This window comes from Ciona robusta, chromosome 9, assembly GCF_009617815.1.
Source record: "Ciona robusta chromosome 9, ASM961781v2".
Taxonomy (NCBI): domain Eukaryota; kingdom Metazoa; phylum Chordata; class Ascidiacea; order Phlebobranchia; family Cionidae; genus Ciona; species Ciona robusta.
The window spans coordinates 2,827,161-2,844,715 of NC_143243.1; the positions used below are offsets into that span (position 1 = coordinate 2,827,161).

The window sequence follows — 17,555 nt, forward strand, 5'->3', positions numbered from 1 at the left end:
GCCGTCATTTAATTTGATTTTGAAAATATTCGGCAATATGTGACTAAGTGTCCCATCTTCCCCCACCCTACTATATTATTTGTAATAGCTTGTATATTTTAACATGCTCCAATAAGTCTGCTTAAGCAATCACGACATTATTATATATTTGCCAGTTTATTGAAGCATCAATGTTTCGATATAAGCTCTCAGTATTAAGATGCGTCTTCTGCATGAAGAAGTTTGACATAAGTTAATAAAGCAATACGAAACATCAACAATAATTGGTGATTAAAATTTGTTTTCAGTTGGCTGGTCCTTTTAAATCAATATTTATAACAAAATCAAGGCGTTATACCTGTTTCTGTGGCAAACAAATATTCATTTACTCGTTGTCGAAATCTAGTTTCTCTGAAACAAAATAATAATTCATATAAGACAAATTTTTAGGATGAAACATATTTTGAAAACTAACCTTCTGGTTCAATCTCTTCATCCTCAACTGCAAAACAATATTTTCAAACATTTATGTAATGATAGAACATAAACGAAAAATAATTAAACAAAACGAAGCAGCAGTTATAATGTTATGCATTTACTGTTGGCATATATAGTTATGTGGGGTAAGATAGGACACATTTAGCACGTAACAAATTTAAATGGGACAAGAAGATTGAAAATTCTCCACCTTACTATATATAAGATAAATAACTTCATTGGTTGCACATTTTAAAAGAATTTGTCAGCACTTACCTTCCGTTGACTCGTCAACACCTAAAAAGTAATTAAAATAAGTTAAGCGATTCTTGTGTAAAATCGATAAAAAAAACAGTGAAAAATATGTAATCTAAATGCGTAGTTATTTACCGTTGTCACCGGAGCGACGGCGGCGCCAGCAACGACGACGACGGACCCAGCGACGACGACGACGACGACCCCAAGACTCTCCTTCATCAATCAAACAGAGAAGTCCGAGCACCAGTGCGAGAAGCAGTAACTTGTTCATCTGTAAAATAACAAGTTAAGTCGTAGCTTATACTTTGCTTATCTTGTCGACTTACTTTCAGTTTGCAAGTGAAGCATCGAAGCGAGTTGATCGTATTTATAGCCAAGTCATCAGTTGTTGCAGAAACTTCTGTATCCGGTTTCTGCAGTTGCAACAATCGTGTGGAATCTTTCAAAGTTTAAATAAATCCGCTTAGTGATTAATGAACTTCCAATTACCCAAGCTGTAACAATGGCTTCGAATATCTTTATTGTTTGGTTTGGAATCTGTACCAGATCGAGTTTCAAACACAATCCACAAGTCTATTCAGCACGGGGTCATAACACAATGCAGTTAAAAGTCCAAATTGGACTGATTGTTCAAAGCGACAAACTAACCGAAAAAAATGCAAAAAAATGGTTTGACACGGTTAAATTTTATTGTGTACAACAGAGTAAACGTTTTTAATGTTTTAATATGTAAGAGAATTATTAGTATGTGGCACAATTACGGGGTATATAAAGTAGAGTAGGATAAAATGGAACATATTTTCATTTCTATTTCTCTCTTCTCATTGTTAAACAAGAAATAAAATAATATTTACAAAATTATCTCAATAATCGTTCAAAACACGATCAGGAAATATGGGATTTAAGTGCCAACGGTATCTCATCGTACCCCGCAGCACTATATCTACAGTTCATAAATAAACTTAATATCGGTGTCAGACAACTTCTCTTTGACCAATGCATCCATTTTCTCTGATTGTGCGACAGTGAAGTAATTCTTCCAATCTCCAAGTTTGCCTGAAATTGTAAAATTATGTCGCAGGTTACTAAGCGCGACTGCTTACAACAATGTACCTTATACGACCGCTCGTCTTGATACACAAACTTAAAGTACACTGCTGCTATACCATTACCAGCAAAGTTACATATTTGATAGCTTTATAAGTCTAAGAACAAGTCATATTTATAAAAACAAGTAATATTTTACAGTTTCTTGTGTTAAATATTATCTATATACATAGCGCCACCACAGAAAATGTAAAACTTGGGGAATAATTATCCAGAAAACAAACCTTTTCGAAAGAAATTCATCAACTTTTCGGAGGCATTGCTCTTTTCTTTCAACGATTCGAAAGAAGTTTCTTTTGCAATGTTCGAAACGTCTTGATCGGACACAGCAACCCCAAGAAAGTCAGCTATCCTCTTGATTTCCTTTTCTTGATACTATTCGCATAATTATGCAGTTAATACAGCGCTTGCATAGGTTTTGTTTTTATATTTCTGTGGGGTAAGATGGGACACCGTTAGCACCCAAAACCCATAGTTTCTAATCGTGTTTTTAGCAATTAACAACGCTATTTTAAAGTCGCTGAGATACAGTTTTATAATTTTGTAAAGAATTTTTATTTATACTACCAAATGGGACCAGAAAAAAACATGTCCAATCCTACCTCACCCTACTATATCTCTTTGAATGGGATAGCGAAGACAATCCGTTTATCACTAATTAATTTATACCCAAATACAACTATCTGATTAAATAAAACCTGTATCAGATCTTCATAAAACACAAACAGAACGTTTGAGTCGTTTCTATGTGGGTACCATGACAACAAATGCTCCATGTACCATTCTCCTTCCTTGTTGCCCAGAAGTTGCTTACCTGTGTAAAACAAACTATTTGTTAGCAATAGCAAATAACGAATATAATAACATAAGAAGGGCATTTGATAAAACTCAGAAAAAGCAATTTTTACAAGCGTTGTCGAATATCGGCCAACGTATAGTAAGGTGAAGTAAGATCGGACAGGTTTTCATTCTTTTTAGTACAATTTGGTAAAAAACAAAGAATATTTTTAATATTATAAAACCGTAGCCCTGTCCAACTCTAAAAGGGCGTTGTAAGGTGTTCAAAACAGGATAAGGAAACATAGGATTCAGGTGTTTAGTTATCACATCTTACCCCACAGTAATATCGACTGACTGAGAATTGATACCTGCTAAACTGTTACAAACCGTCGGCCAAACTATAGAGGAGGTTTACTTTACCGTGTTGTCGTAGGCCATAGTGTGATTAGACCAACTTTAATTAAATAGTTAAGCCAACGGTTTGCTTGCGACCGTGAAAAAGCTTTCAAAACTATTAGCTCGTTTAATTAAATAGTTCTGTAGGGTAAGATGGGATACCATTATTAGCACCTATACACCATATTTCCTATTCGTGTTATTAACAACGCCCTTTAAGAGTAGTAAAACACGGTTGTATAATTCTGTAAACTTCTTTGTTTACTACAATATATGGAACAAGAAAATAGAGTGATAACATGTCGAATCTCAACCTAACTTACTGTATCTAAATCACATGTAAATGGCATGTACAAATCGAACACCAGAATTTTTCAAAGTATATTCCAATTATTCCGGGTGAAATCTTTTTGGAACAGCTCCGATATATTTTTATATTTAACGCTTCGCGCAGTTTACCTGCAAAACACGAGTCGAAAAACTGGTTCCAATCCTTCGGATACATTTCATAATGCTCTGTTGCTTTTGGGTTCACTAGAAATTTGAGAGTCATATGATACCAGGATACCATTTGGTCTTTTGGGTTACGTATTGTGCAGATTATCTGAAATAAATGAGTAAATCTTAGTTTAAAAACAACCTTCGGTATCACCTGTATGTAACTTACTTCATCCTCGCGTGGCCGGAAAACGACAGTCGTTATAACACGGGTTTAACACCTCGTGTCAGCTTACGAGTTACCATGTATATGTTACTTAGTGGGTGATTATTTTTCGGGGGGCATTTTTTTATGAATGGCTGATAATTTGGACAACCCCCACTGGGTTGGAGCCCACTGGGTTGGAGCAATTGCCGTTAAGTGTCTTGCCCAACGACACATACACCCACAAAGGTAGCGCAGCGACGAGCCTTGAACCCATTACCTCTCGGTTACAGGCAGGCGCGCTAACCACTTTGCCACGGCGCCGGTACCTAACATACCTTGGACCCGGCAGATTTGATCTTTTCTAAGTTAAGGAGAGGTGTAGGAACATGGGTTACCAGCACTCGTTTCTTCCACGGTAGTTTCTCAGTAGTTCAAATTTTACAGCTAAGTAAAAGAATGGAAGAAATTTATACTGTTTCTGTACGGTCGCGAAGATGGAAAAGACGTGTAGTAAATGTGAAACGACATAAAACACGGTATAGATAAAACAGAAAAAATAGTACAGTAGGGGGGGAAGATGGTACACCTTTTTATTCTATTTCTCGTTCTTTATGGTAGTGGACAAAGAATATTCAAAGAATTTTAAAACTGCACCTTTGAAAAAATCTATACTAACAGTTCAAAACAAGAAATATTTAATCTTAAAGTTCTTTACCAATACCTTGTACATGTAAATAAATTTCGGTGACAGAGATGACAATAACATTTACAATGTTCTTTACTTACTAGAACATTTATCTTATGACTACGCCGCAAAGCATATATTTTGTTTATTTATCACTACTAAGCGCATTGTTTATAGGGATGCACATTACAGAATTTCGAATCTATGAGATTCGAATCCTTTTGTATTCGAATCTAATTAAGGGATTCGGTATTCTGTTTAATGACGTCATTACACGTCATCTTATACACTATGTTAACAATTTTTGAAATTTAATAATTAAAAAAAAAATATTTTTGTGTTTGTGGGACTTTCGAGAGTAAACGTTTTACAACGTCTTTTCATAGCCTGCTATACGTTTTATGACGCAAAAACTACCCAATAGTACAATTTTTGATAATTTTACAGCTCATGATCCAACAAGGCTGCTATGAAAGAGTCAATAAACTGACTTATGTGGGTAAAATTATTTTTTCCTATAAATACAAGAAGATTCGAAATTCTAGATTCGGAATTCTAGATTCGAAATAAAGTATTCTAGGATATCCTAGAATACCTAATTATTCTGTAATGTGCATCCCTAATTGTTTATGTTTAATATATTCTTATTGGGATTCCTTAAACGTTTGTACTCAGTCATAGCTGGTCTCACTTTCGTAAGTCTTACAATTCGTGACTAACCTTTGTATTAAAATACATTTGACACGCACGGTGACAAACTTTAATTGCTGCATTTTTTTCCACGTAGCAACCTTATCGTTAAGACGAATTGCGCATTTCCTGGTTAGATTTCTTTTTTTGTGTTTTTAATGGTGGTCCCGTTTGCATTAAACTATTAAAGTATAGTAAGTTGCTGTAAAGTAATATTTCATTCGCTGCTATAAGTTTCATTCTGTGATCGCACCTGTATCGAAGCCCGAAGCCGAACCCATGCATTTTATGACTTTTCCATTCGCTTAACCTTGATTTTATATGACCACCGGTAAAATGATTGACCAAAGGTTGTATATTAGGCGGGTTTGTAACATATTGCGTAATGTCTTCAAATGCCTCCCGGAAAAACTTTTCTAGACCTCGATTCAACGCTTCGGTTTTAGTATATCTGACATAACTTCGCTTTGGACTTTAACAAACCGTATGTTAACTTGTATGTTTATTCTACTAAAACTTTAGAAAGAAATTAGCTGTGCAACAAGAATATATATCTGGCCGGGGGGTATTTGACTCCGACACTGTGGCAAGTTGGGCAACTGAAAGCAACCACAGGAAGCTGAAAACAACCGCAGGCAGTCTATATTGCTCATTGTCTTTCCATGTATATATGAGGTACAGTGCACGTGTATGTTGCTACCTATAGAACATGCGGGATTTCCTGCGGTTACGCAATAGTTATTATGAAACCTTTATCACCTAATTTCCAGGTCATTTTTGGCCCGCTTAAAATACGAATGTTCAAGTAATTTAACTCAGAGTTAACCCACCGTAAATTTAGAGATATATACTGCAAATAAAAAAAGGCAGTTATAGGAGAGATAGTTGGTGAAAACAATAATAAACGTTTATGTATCAATCATTGAAATTCCAGGTAAAGTTAAATAGACATGTAAACATGTAAATAAATAGACATGTGAACATGTCATGTTTACTACCATGGCGACTGCATCGCTCAAACTTTCTGAAACGAAATAAATCATGTGTTTACGTGCAATGCATTTCCTTTACGTGTGAATGTAGCTGCATGTTATGTCTTGTTTGCTTCAGAGTGATCAATGAGGTTGTTGTGGTCGCGTCTGATTTTTTATTCGCACTAATCATTATCAGAGTAACCGATGAAAAGCGTTTAAGTTATGCAATTTTTGGTACACTACTGTTCCCAAAATATACTATTGAAAGATTTATTCCCATACTAAACTTATTTGCTTTTAGAAAAGACTTTTGTTTCTCTATGCGGGTAAAAAATGTACGTATCGTAGGAGGGGGGAAGATGGGATACCTTTGCGCTTAATATCTAAATATCCTGTCTTTTAAACAACTTACGGGGGAATAGGGAACGTGAGCATACGGTTTTATGATTCCTTGAAAGTTATTTGTTTCTTACCAAATGGGACGAGAAAACAGAATGAAAAGGTGACCAATCTCCCCTCACCCTATACGATATATGAATACTGTATAATATGATGTTCATAGGTTTAAACAATTAACAACGGTTCATGGGAGTCGAGAAAATAGGGTTTTACAATTATTTAAACGTTTTTTTGTGTACTTCTAAATGGGACCAAAAAATAGAATGAAAATGTGTCCTATCTCCCCCCACCCTACTATACAATACTGACATGTCCATTACCATGGCGACTCCATCCTTTAAACTGAAACGAAATAAACCATGTGTTTACGTGCAATGCATTTCCTTTACTTGTAAAAGTAGCTGCATATGTTACGTCTTTGCTTCGGAGTGATAGATGAGGTTGTTGTGACTGATTCTGCCTTTGTATACCCGATAGAAGGCGTTCAAACCACTCTTAGCAGGAGATAGATTTTGGTAAACTAATAAATTACTCTCCCCAAAATGACTTATAAGCTGGTATTGGTTTTTCTAAGTGTTTTGCTAACAGTCGTACATTGCTACACGAAGATGGAGTACTGTAGTATTGAATGTGCTGGGAACGAACAAGTGACAAGCCATGCGACGACCCGTGGTAACCTTACTACTCTAGGACGTCCTGGTAAACGAGGACCACCTGGAATCAAAGGACCAATTGGACCAGCTGGTGAACCTGGACCACCCGGACCAAAAGGAGATCCAGGTACACCATGTAACTGTACTCTGTCGAGCGTTGAAGCTGAAAATAGTTTGCTGGTGAGAATGGCTGTATTCGAGCATATTAGGACGAAGGCACGTGTCCACTACGATGTTGGTCTTGATACGAACGTGGTTTACGATGCTGCAAGCAACAAGATATCAAAGATATTTGATCAGGGACTCCAGCAAGCTCATATGATACAGACTAGCACGGCTCACCGACCAACTGTTGAATCCCTAAGCAGACAGAATGGGAAAAGGTATATTTCGTTTGACGGAAGAAATCAGCGGATGGCTGCTAATATAAACTTGGACGACCAGCATAACATCAACATCTTCATTGTGTACAAAATCACCTCTTACAATACTAATGCGCAATGGTTGAGAAACGGTCTGTTTGGAAACGACAACGGCGACTTCGACAAGTTCATTTGTTTCTTTCCTAACGGAGATATGATGGTCTCGGGGTCAGTTGGGCAATTTGTCAGAATCAGTACATACCCCACTAGGGCAAATGCTGGCGCAGTTGGAGTTTGGAACGTACTGAGTGTACAATGGAAAGTGGGAGGTCCTCCGAACTCCAGCAGTGTGTGGTGTAACGGGCAATTACATCTACGTTTCCAAGCCGAGGTTTCCCCTGGCTCACCGAGTTTAGGTTTAGGTGGTATTAATCGTGTGGGAGGCCACCCCCTTCAAGGTTCGATCGGCGAATTTTTGGTTTACAAAGGAATTGCGATGACAGACAAGAATATAAGAGACCATCATCAATACTTCATGCATGAATGGGCGATCGACGGAACAGCACCTTAGCAATGGACATCTTTTGAACAGAATGTACAATGTTTCACAACTAATTCACGCTAATTATATATAAACCAGTTTAGTGTAAATTCTGCTAAAATTACTCACGAAAATAAACTGTTAAAAGAGAACGCTGTGTTTTTTTTTAACAAGTTTAATCCCACACTAACTAGAACGGGTGACCTTTAAAGAATTCTTATATGCAACTTTCATTCTTATATGCGGTTATAAACGTCGGGGAAATTGTGATGATGTTCATAACATGTTAGGTCAAGGTAAACCTTCAACAAATATTAATTGACAACGGATATTGCAAAAAAACTCTTGTTCACTAGTGCCGATGGGTTTAAGAATGCGATGCGAAAAACAAAATAAACATTTAATGAGTTATAAATATATTCTCACGGCTAGGCGGTTGCTAACTGTTTAAAACACGAACAGGATATTTGGATATTATGTGCTAAAGGTGTCCCGTCTTCCCCTACCCTACTATACATAAGAAAACTAGACATTATGAACAAAAAAAAACGTTTAAAATTATATAATATATACAGTTAACGTGGCAAAGAAACCAGCATAATCGGTAATTTAAAAAGGTTGCAGAATATAAATAAAATCTTTTAATTTTTTGTCCTGTTTTGCCCCACTTTGTAGTTTTATAAGTTTTATCGAGAAACTTAGAAACTCCTAAGGTTTACACGGGTATTTTGAGATTATTTATGAGAAGTGGTTTGAGCGAAATATAGAACAGGTTTTCCGAGCGTTTAATATTTTTTGTGTTATTTACGTGCATTCCTATTATAAATTTCATTTTAATCAAAATTAACAAGGATTTTGAACTCTTCCCTCTTACCCCGCCTGTTCGCAATGTTCTAAAACACTTCCGGTATGCCAATCACTAAATACCTTTTTTTGTGTATTAATATTTTTCATTAACGTGTCGTTAAAGGAGAATGCAAATTCATTGCACCACCAAAAATTCGTCATATATTTTATTTTGATCTATGAAATATGGGACAATATATGCTTAAAAGTCCCTCCTTTTCCTACTCTACTATATATTTGGTTGAGAGAAGATTGTATACACCTTCAGCATAAATATCTAACTATCCTGATCTTGTTTTAAACAATTAGCAGACTATATGGAAGCCGTAAAAATTCTTTGATTGTTCTTTGTTTACTACCAAATGGGATGAGAAAATTGAACGAAAAGGTATCCCATCTTCCCCTACCCTACTATACTACACAAAGACAGTTGTACCAAAGCTTATGCAAATATAAGTGAAGTAAACTCGAAAACGGTACGGTTTTGAATGTAAAAAAAGGAACTGTATATTCAATTTAATAGGAACTATCTGCACACTGTTTAAAAATTTTACTTTAGTTTTCTTTTTTAATAAATCTGCTAAAACAACCAAGCACGACGTTATTTATGTTTGTCAATTTATTGAAGCGGTGTTTTGAAAAACGCTCTTAGTGAGAATGAGATACGTCTTCTGCCTGAAAAGATTAGAAGTTAAAACTGTACGAAGCATTTTTTATAAACGTTTAACTATTTAAAACCGTACCATTTTCGAGTTTACTTCACTTTAATTGCACCGGTGACGTCACGGGTGTTTCTTGGTTGGGCGTGGCGTTGCCTATTTCATACAATGGGAAACGGCGGACCGTACACAAACTATTTTTTTGAGGGAGGCGTTATCTCAAACACTGATAAATATATTTTTATTGTAATTCATATTACGGGTGCAACAGTAGTATTATAGCATAGATATAGTTTTGCAATATAAACAAGTATTGCCAAGATAATATTGCTCGTTTAACACAAACGGATAACTTTGGATCACATTTGACCATCTCTAGGCATATACAAATTTTGTCCATTTAAAAAATAAATACACAGGCTTCGCGTATACCACTTTCTTTAAATAATATAGTGAAGTAGGGAAAGTACATATAGGAACTTTTAAGCAGATATTGTCCCATATTTCAAAGATCAAAATATATGACGTTTCTTTGGTGATGCCATGAGTTTACGACACTTTAATGAAAAGTCTTAATACACACAGGAGGTATTTGTGATTCCCATACCGGGAGTATTTTAGAACATTGCAAACAGACGGGGTAAGGGGGGGCAGTTCAAAAACCTTGTTAATTTTAAATAAAATATAATTTGTTTATTAGGAATGCACGTAAATAACACAAAATAATATTAAACGCATGGAAAACCTATTCTATATTTTGCACAAGCCACTTCGCATAAAATATCTTCAAGTACCCGTGACTGAATTTCAAATATATCTTTTAAATGTTATCTTGTTATTATATCGGTATAATATTATCTAAAATAGCCCTGATGTATAAATTAATGAATTAAAAGCGCTTCAAAGTGTGGCGATAAAACCTACAAAACTATAAAGTGGGGTAAGACAGGACAAAACATTAAAAGATTTTATGTTAATAGTATTCCGCAACCTATTTAACCTACCGAAATTATGCTAGTTTCTTAATCAAGTAAACTTTATATATTAAATAATTTTAAAATGGTATTTTTGTTCTGAGGCCTATTTTTCTTATATATACAATAGGATGGAGGTAGACGGGTCTCCTTTAGCACATATTATAATATTCAAATATCCTGATCGTGTTTTAAACAATTAACAACGGTCTAGTAGAATACGGTTTTATAATTGTTTGAATGTTTATATATTATGTTTCGCATCGCATTCTTAAACCCATCGCCACTACTGAACAAGAGTTTTTTTTGCAATATCTCTTGTCAGTTAATATTTGTTGAAGGTTTAACTTGGCCTAACATACTATGAACATCATCACAATCTTCCGACGTTTTTATTACCGCATTTAAGAAGAATAAACGTTTTCATTAAAAGCAACCCGTTTTATTTGGTGTAGGATTAAATCTGTTAAAAATACAGCGTTCTCTTTTAACATTTTATTTTCGTGAGTAGTTTTAGCAATATTTACACTAAACTGTATGGTTTATATATGGTTGTGTTGCATTAGTTGTGAGCTAATGTACACTCTGGTCAAAGAATGTTCATTGCTAAGTTGCTAAGGTGATGTTCCGTCGATCGCCCATTGATTCATAAAGTATTGATGATGATCCATTATGTTCTTGTTCGTCATCGCAATTCCTTTGTAAACCAAAAATTCTCCGATCGAACCTTTAAAGGGGTGTTTCCCATTATTGGGATTAATACCACCTAAACCTAAATTCGGTGAGCCAGGTGAAACCTCGGCTTGGAAACGTAGAAGTAATTGCCCGTTACACCACACACTGCTGGAGTTCGGAGGACCTCCCACTTTCCATTGTACACTCAGTACGTTCCAAACGCCAACTGCGCCAGCATTTGCCCTAGTGGGGTATGTACTGATTCTGTAATAGTTCCCAATTGACCCCGGGACCATCATATCTCCGTTCGGAAAGAAACAAATGAACTTGTCAAAGCCGCCGTTGTCGTTTCCAAACAGACCGTTTCTTCCCCATTGCGTATCAGCATCGTAAGCGGTGATTTTGTACACAATGAAGATGTTGATGTTATGCTGGTCGTCCAAGTTTATATTAGCAGCCATCCGCTGATTTCTTCCGTCAAACGAAATATACCTTTTCCCATTCTGTCTGCTTAGGGATTCAACAGTTGGTCGGTGGGCCGTGCTAGTCTGTATCATATGAGCTTGCTGGAGTCCCTGATCAAATATCTTTGATATCTTGTTGCTTGCAGCATCGTAAACCACGTTCGTATCAAGACCAACATCGTAGTGGACACGTGCCTTCGTCCTAATATGCTCGAATACAGCCATTCTCACCAGCAAACTATTTTCAGCTTCAACGCTCGGCAGAGTACAGTTACATGGTGTACCTGGATCTCCTTTTGGCCCGGGTGGTCCAGGTTCACCAGCTGGTCCAATCGGTCCTTTGATTCCAGGTGGTCCTCGTTTACCAGGACGTCCTAGAGTAGTAAGGTTACCATGGGTCGTCGCATGGCTTGTCACTTGTTCGTTCCCAGCACATTCAATACTACAGTACTCCATCTTCGTGTAGCAATGTACGACTGTTAGCACAATACTTAGATAAACCAATATCAGCTTATAACTCATTTTGGGGACAGTAATTAAGTAGTTTACCAAAATCTGTATCACCTGTTAATAGAAACATAGGCGTTTCACTGTTAACATATGAACACATCTGTGCCTCGTGAGGCATTACTGTGTATATGAAGCGAGGCTCGGTTACAAGTTCAATCGTTAATCTGAAGTCAACAGGATGTGTGTTATACATACAGCCACTTTTACACGTAAAGGAAATGTTAAACACACGTCCCATCAGCATTTTTACATGTGCACAATTCCATTTATTAAACTTCGGCGCCGAATTTTTGTAGATGTTATATGTTTTTCAGCACTGCTTTAAATATATCTTTTTTACTACAACTGTCGCTTTTTCGGTTTGCACAATTTGTTGTAAATTAATGTTTGTTGTATATAGGTTTAACTTGGTATAACATTCTATGAACATCATCACATTATTCATACGTTTTTTATAACAGCAAAGCAAAACAAAAGTCTAAATTTACCAATATAATACAAAGCGACTCTTCCACAATTTATTTTTCGCTGGTTTATGTATGGTCAGTTTGCATTTGTTGTATGAAATATTATATTCTGGTAAAAGTTTGTTTATGGTAAGATACTGTCTATGCATTAAATATTGATAATGATCTGTCATTTTCTTGTCCGCAATCGCAATTCCATTATAAATCAAAAAATCGCCGACCGAAACTTTTAATTAAGGGGTGAAGGTCATTCATTTTTAAATCTCCCGCTAAACTTCTTTATAGATGCATTTCTAAAGATATATTTCCTTTTCCTTATAAGTAGAGATGCTAAAGTGAGGGCCTTGCGAGTGATGTGCGACAATGAATAAGTGCAAGTTTGGTTTGAGTAAACTGAAATTCCTTGGGCACAATGTCGATCAACAAGAAATTAAACCATTGCCGGCCAAAGAGTAATCCGCAATTTCGCGCCGCCGACAAGCATCAAGGCCCGCGAAGAATTCAACTTCTACCTCGTAGGGTTAGCAGCCACGCTTTTGTCTGATACTTTTATTCAAGTCGTTTATAACTGCAGCGTGTGTATAACGATTGTCGTAATAACACACACGCCGCAATTGTAGCAGCGACGAGCCTATATTTACTCTGGGTTAGAGGAAAATGCGTGCTAACCAACTATGTGCCATAACGCCAGTTATACCTGCTGCTAATATAGTTGGTATAGTATTCGATATATTTGTTTTGAAATCGGAAATTTTGTTACACTATTTGTATATTTTTGCATGCTCCTACAAGTCTGCTTAAACAATCGCGACGTTATTATACATTTGCCAGTTTATTGAAGTATCAATGTTTTGGTACACGCTTTCGCTGTCTTCTACATAAAAGAGGTTGACATAAGTTGATAAAGAAATACGAAACATTAACAGTGAGGTGATTCCACTTTGGTTTTCAGTTGAATGGAACATTATGATCATTATTTATAACAAAATCAAAGCGCATACCTGTTTCTGTGGAAAACAAATATTCATTTACTCGTTGTCGAAATCTAGTTTCTCTGAAACAAATTATTATTTCATATAAGACAAATTTTTAGGATGAAATATATTTTGAAAACTAACCTTCTGGTTCAATCTCTTCATCCTCAACTGCAAAACAATATTTTGGTACATTTATGTAATAATAGAAAATAGACGAAAAATAATTAGAAAAAAAGTGAGCAACAGCTGTAATGTTAAGTATTTACTTTTGTAATATATTAGATAAATCATATTAATTGTATTGGTTGCATATTTTAAAAGAATTTATCAGCACTTACCTTCCGTTGACTCGTCAACACCTAAGAATAATTAAAATTAGTTAAGCGATCCCTGCGTAAAGGTTCAATACAAATCAGCAATAAATATCATAAAATATAAATGCGTAGTTATATACCGTTGTCACCGGAGCGGCGGCGGCGCCAACAACGACGACGACGGACCCAGCGACGACGACGACGACGACCCAAAGACTCTCCTTCATCAATCAAACAGAGAAGTCCGAGCACCAGTGCGAAAAGCAGTAACTTGTTCATCTGTAAAATAACAAGTTAAGTCGTAGCTTATACTTTGCTTATCTTGTCGACTTACTTTGAGTTTGCAAGTGAAGCATCGAAGCGAGTTGATCGTATTTATAGCCAAGTCATCAGTTGTTGCAGAAACTTCTGTATCCGGTTTCTGCAGTTGCAACAATCGTGTGCAATCTTTCAAAGTTTAAATAAGTCCGCTTAGTGATTAATGAACTTCCAATTACCCAAGCTGGAACAATTGTTTCGAATATCTTCATTGTTTGGCTTGTAATCTGTATCAGATCGAGTTTCAAACACAATCCACAAGTCTATTCAGCACGGGGTCATAACACAATGCAGTTAAAAGTCCAAATTGGACTGAATGTTCAAAGCGAAAAACAAACCGAAAAATGCGTTAAAGAGATTTATATTGTTACTATTTCAGCTGGACCATTTTTTACACAAAATTGCATGAGATTGTACGATGTATAGTATGCTATTACTGTCGTCATTCAGACTAATGTGTAAAACATAATTGCTTTACTATATGGGTCCTGCATTAAGGCACGCCGTATCCGCTCAGGGATTTAGGCCAGGTTCGGCCAAACCTTAATATTTGGGTTTGCGCTTCTAAAATTCTAAATATATTCAGCAATTGCAAATAAAATTTGTATATGGATAGATATATTCAAATGTGCTTTAAAGTTGCCACCCAAGCCAAAAAAATACGAAACAGCTTCTTAAAAAAAATTCTAAAGGCCTTTCACGAACTTTCAAATATATTTTCTGTACATTATACAAACAATTCTTTTAAAGTTAGCAATAAACAACTACAAAACTACAGTGTGGGGGATTGTGGTACACCAGGTTAAAAATTTTTTAAATTATTCTTCTACATTTTCTGGGTTTCCTAATTCAACAAATTGATTTGGCTGTGCTAGTTTCTATATCGAATCAATGTTTTTGTGCCTATTGTATTCCCAATTTCAAACTAACAAACTACAAAGTGTCCCTGCATGTCCAAAAGTTTTCACTTACCCACCATGGAATAATTCTCTTTAACGTAATTGTGGTGTGGCAGGCTTTTGCACTAGTTGGTCTGTCGGTTTGAACAATCCGTTTCAATTTGGAAGTTGAACTGCATTGTGTTATGACCACATGCTAAGTAAAACTTGTGGGTTGTGTTTAAACATCGATCTGGTACAGATTCCAAACCAAACAACAAAGATATTCGAAGTCATTGTTACAGCTTGGGTAATTGGAAGTTCATTAATCACTAAGCGAATTTATTTAAACTTTGAAAGATTCCACACGATTGTTGCAACTGCAGAAACCGGATACAGAAGTTTCTGCAACAACTGATGACTTGGCTATAAATACGATCAACTCGCTTCGATGCTTCACTTGCAAACTCAAAGTAAGTCGACAAGATAAGCAAAGTATAAGCTACGACTTAACTTGTTATTTTACAGATGAACAAGTTACTGCTTTTCGCACTGGTGCTCGGACTTCTCTGTTTGATTGATGAAGGAGAGTCGATCTTTTGGGTTCGTCGTCGTCGTCGCGTGGTCCGTCGTCGTCGCGTAGTCCGTCGTCGTCGTCTTCGTTGTTGGCGCCGCCGTCGCTCTGGTGACAACGGTATATAACTACGCATTTATATTTGATATTTATTAGTGTTTTGTATCGATTTTTACACAAGGATCGTTTAACTTATTTTAATTATTTTTTAGGTGTTGACGAGTTAACGAAAGGTAAGTGCTGAAAAAATCGTTTAAAGCATGCAACAAATAAAGTTAATATGAATTATCTTATACATAGTAGGGTGAAGGAAAATAGGACACTTTTTATTTTCCACTTTCCTGTCCCATTTTGTAGTAAACAAAGAACAATCAAATAATTATAAAGTCGTAGCCCCACGACTCTCTTGGACCGTTGTTAAAAGTTTAAAACAGGATCAGAATATTTTAGGTGTCGAAGGTGTCCCATGTTACCCCACAAAACGATGTGCTAACAGTAAATGCATAACTTTATAACTGCTGCTTCGTTTTGTTTAACTATTTTTCGTCTATGTTCTATCATTACATAAATGTTTGAAAGTTTTGTTTTGCAGTTGAGGATGAAGAGATTGAACCAGAAGGTTAGTTTTCAAAATATATTTCATCCTAAAAATTTGTCTTATATGAATTATTAATTTGTTTCAGAGAAACTAGATTTCGACAACGAGTAAATGAATATTTGTTTGCCACAGAAACAGGTATAACGCCCACCTAATTGTTGATGTTTCGTATTGCTTTATTAACTATTGTCAATCTTTTTCATGCAGAAGATGCATCTCCCTTAATGTGTATATCAAAACATTGATACTTCAATAAACTGGCAAACATATATTAATGTCGTGATTGATTAGGCAGACTTATTGGAGCATGTTAAAATATAAAAACTACCCAAATGGTATAACAAAACACACGATTTTAAAACAAGTATATATAGTAGGGTGGGGGGAGATGGGACACCTTTTCATTCTATTTTCTTGTCCCTTTTGGTAGTAAACAAAGAACATTAAAGGAATTAAAACGTCGTATCCTCACGACTCCCTTGGATCCAGTTAATTGTTTAAAACACGATCAGGATGTTCGGATCATAAGTGCTAAATGTGTCCCATCTTACTCCACCCTATACTATACCTAATAGTACACTAACCATATATCAACAGAAAATGTAACTGACGTCATCACACAGTTGGTTATCGCGCATATGCCTCCAACCCAGAGGTTATAGGCTCGTCGTTGCTACCATTGCGACGTGTGTCAATACGACAATCGTTATACACACGCTGAAGGTAAAAACGACTGGAATAAAAGTATCAGATAAAGCGTGGCTGCTAAACCTATACAGGGTGGAAGTTGAATTCTTGGCGCGCCTTGATGATTGTCGGCGGCGCGAAATTGCGGATTACTTTAAAGGCCGGCAATGGTTTAGTTACTGTTTGGTCGACGTTGTACCCAAGAAATTTCAGCTTACTTTAACCAAATTTGCCCTTCTTCATTGGTGCTTACTTCAAATTTTGAGCATCTCTACTTATACACAAATTTCCGTTGGTATGCATTTTTACAGAGAATGAAACATAGACCTCATAGCAACTTATTGTACTTCAATGCAAACAATATGCTCAATGAAAACAATAATAAGTAAAGCTGTTCTACGAAATCTAACCATGAAATGCGCAGTTCGTCTTAACGATAAGGTTGCTATGTGGAAATAAACTAACCATGAAATGCGCAGTTCGTCTTAACGATAAGGTTGCTATGTGGAAATAAACTGCAGCAATTAAAGTTTGTCACCGTGTGTGTCAAGTGTATTTTAATACAAGGTTAGTCACGAATTGTAAGACTTAGTAAGTAAGACTGCGAAAGTGAACGGCTATTACATAACCAGTACAAACGTTAAGAAATATCAATAGGAATTTACTA

General features: G+C 36.0%; 4 protein-coding genes and 2 long non-coding RNA genes across 8 annotated transcripts; 2 read left to right on the forward strand and 4 right to left on the reverse strand.

Annotated features, from left to right (window-relative positions):
• Positions 1–142: 142 nt before the first annotated feature.
• On the reverse strand, positions 143–1,657 carry LOC149730838 (uncharacterized). Its single transcript, XR_016385644.1, has 7 exons — positions 1,643–1,657; positions 1,041–1,153; positions 847–985; positions 733–753; positions 455–481; positions 338–390; positions 143–208 (listed from the first exon to the last, which is right to left on the reverse strand). It is a non-coding gene; the product is annotated as an uncharacterized LOC149730838 (long non-coding RNA).
• LOC149730839 (sulfotransferase 1C2-like) lies at positions 1,382–5,545 on the reverse strand. 3 transcript variants are annotated; one of them, XM_089884131.1, is made up of 7 exons: positions 5,272–5,545; positions 5,049–5,199; positions 3,979–4,087; positions 3,457–3,601; positions 2,520–2,635; positions 2,046–2,196; positions 1,382–1,770 (listed from the first exon to the last, which is right to left on the reverse strand). In XM_089884131.1, exons 4-7 carry the CDS (start codon positions 3,566–3,568, stop codon positions 1,658–1,660), a joined length of 492 nt encoding a protein of 163 aa, XP_089740257.1. In that variant the 5' UTR covers positions 3,569–3,601; positions 3,979–4,087; positions 5,049–5,199; positions 5,272–5,545; the 3' UTR covers positions 1,382–1,657. The 3 variants fall into 3 exon arrangements, with proteins under 3 accessions (XP_089740257.1, XP_089740255.1, XP_089740256.1); XM_089884129.1 differs by having other exon boundaries at positions 5,049–5,545; XM_089884130.1 differs by lacking the exons at positions 5,049–5,199; positions 5,272–5,545 and having other exon boundaries at positions 3,979–4,994.
• A 29-nt stretch (positions 5,546–5,574) lies between these two features.
• Positions 5,575–8,099, forward strand: LOC149730840 (uncharacterized). The gene has a single exon (XM_089884128.1). The coding sequence runs from the start codon at positions 6,934–6,936 to the stop codon at positions 7,975–7,977; it is 1,044 nt and encodes a 347-aa protein (XP_089740254.1). The 5' UTR covers positions 5,575–6,933; the 3' UTR covers positions 7,978–8,099.
• A 2,807-nt stretch (positions 8,100–10,906) lies between these two features.
• Positions 10,907–12,196, reverse strand: LOC149730841 (uncharacterized). Its single transcript, XM_089884767.1, has one exon. It carries the CDS (start codon positions 12,085–12,087, stop codon positions 11,041–11,043), a length of 1,047 nt encoding a protein of 348 aa, XP_089740893.1. The 5' UTR covers positions 12,088–12,196; the 3' UTR covers positions 10,907–11,040.
• Positions 12,197–13,359: 1,163 nt separating this feature from the next.
• Positions 13,360–14,363, reverse strand: LOC149730842 (uncharacterized). Its single transcript, XM_089885524.1, has 7 exons — positions 14,331–14,363; positions 14,168–14,254; positions 13,974–14,112; positions 13,858–13,878; positions 13,661–13,687; positions 13,544–13,596; positions 13,360–13,416 (listed from the first exon to the last, which is right to left on the reverse strand). The coding sequence occupies exons 1-6, from the start codon at positions 14,361–14,363 to the stop codon at positions 13,571–13,573; spliced, it is 333 nt and encodes a 110-aa protein (XP_089741650.1). The 3' UTR covers positions 13,360–13,416; positions 13,544–13,570.
• A 1,067-nt stretch (positions 14,364–15,430) lies between these two features.
• On the forward strand, positions 15,431–16,475 carry LOC149730843 (uncharacterized). Its single transcript, XR_016385696.1, has 5 exons — positions 15,431–15,723; positions 15,816–15,836; positions 16,196–16,222; positions 16,287–16,339; positions 16,409–16,475. It is a non-coding gene; the product is annotated as an uncharacterized LOC149730843 (long non-coding RNA).
• Positions 16,476–17,555: the final 1,080 nt, after the last annotated feature.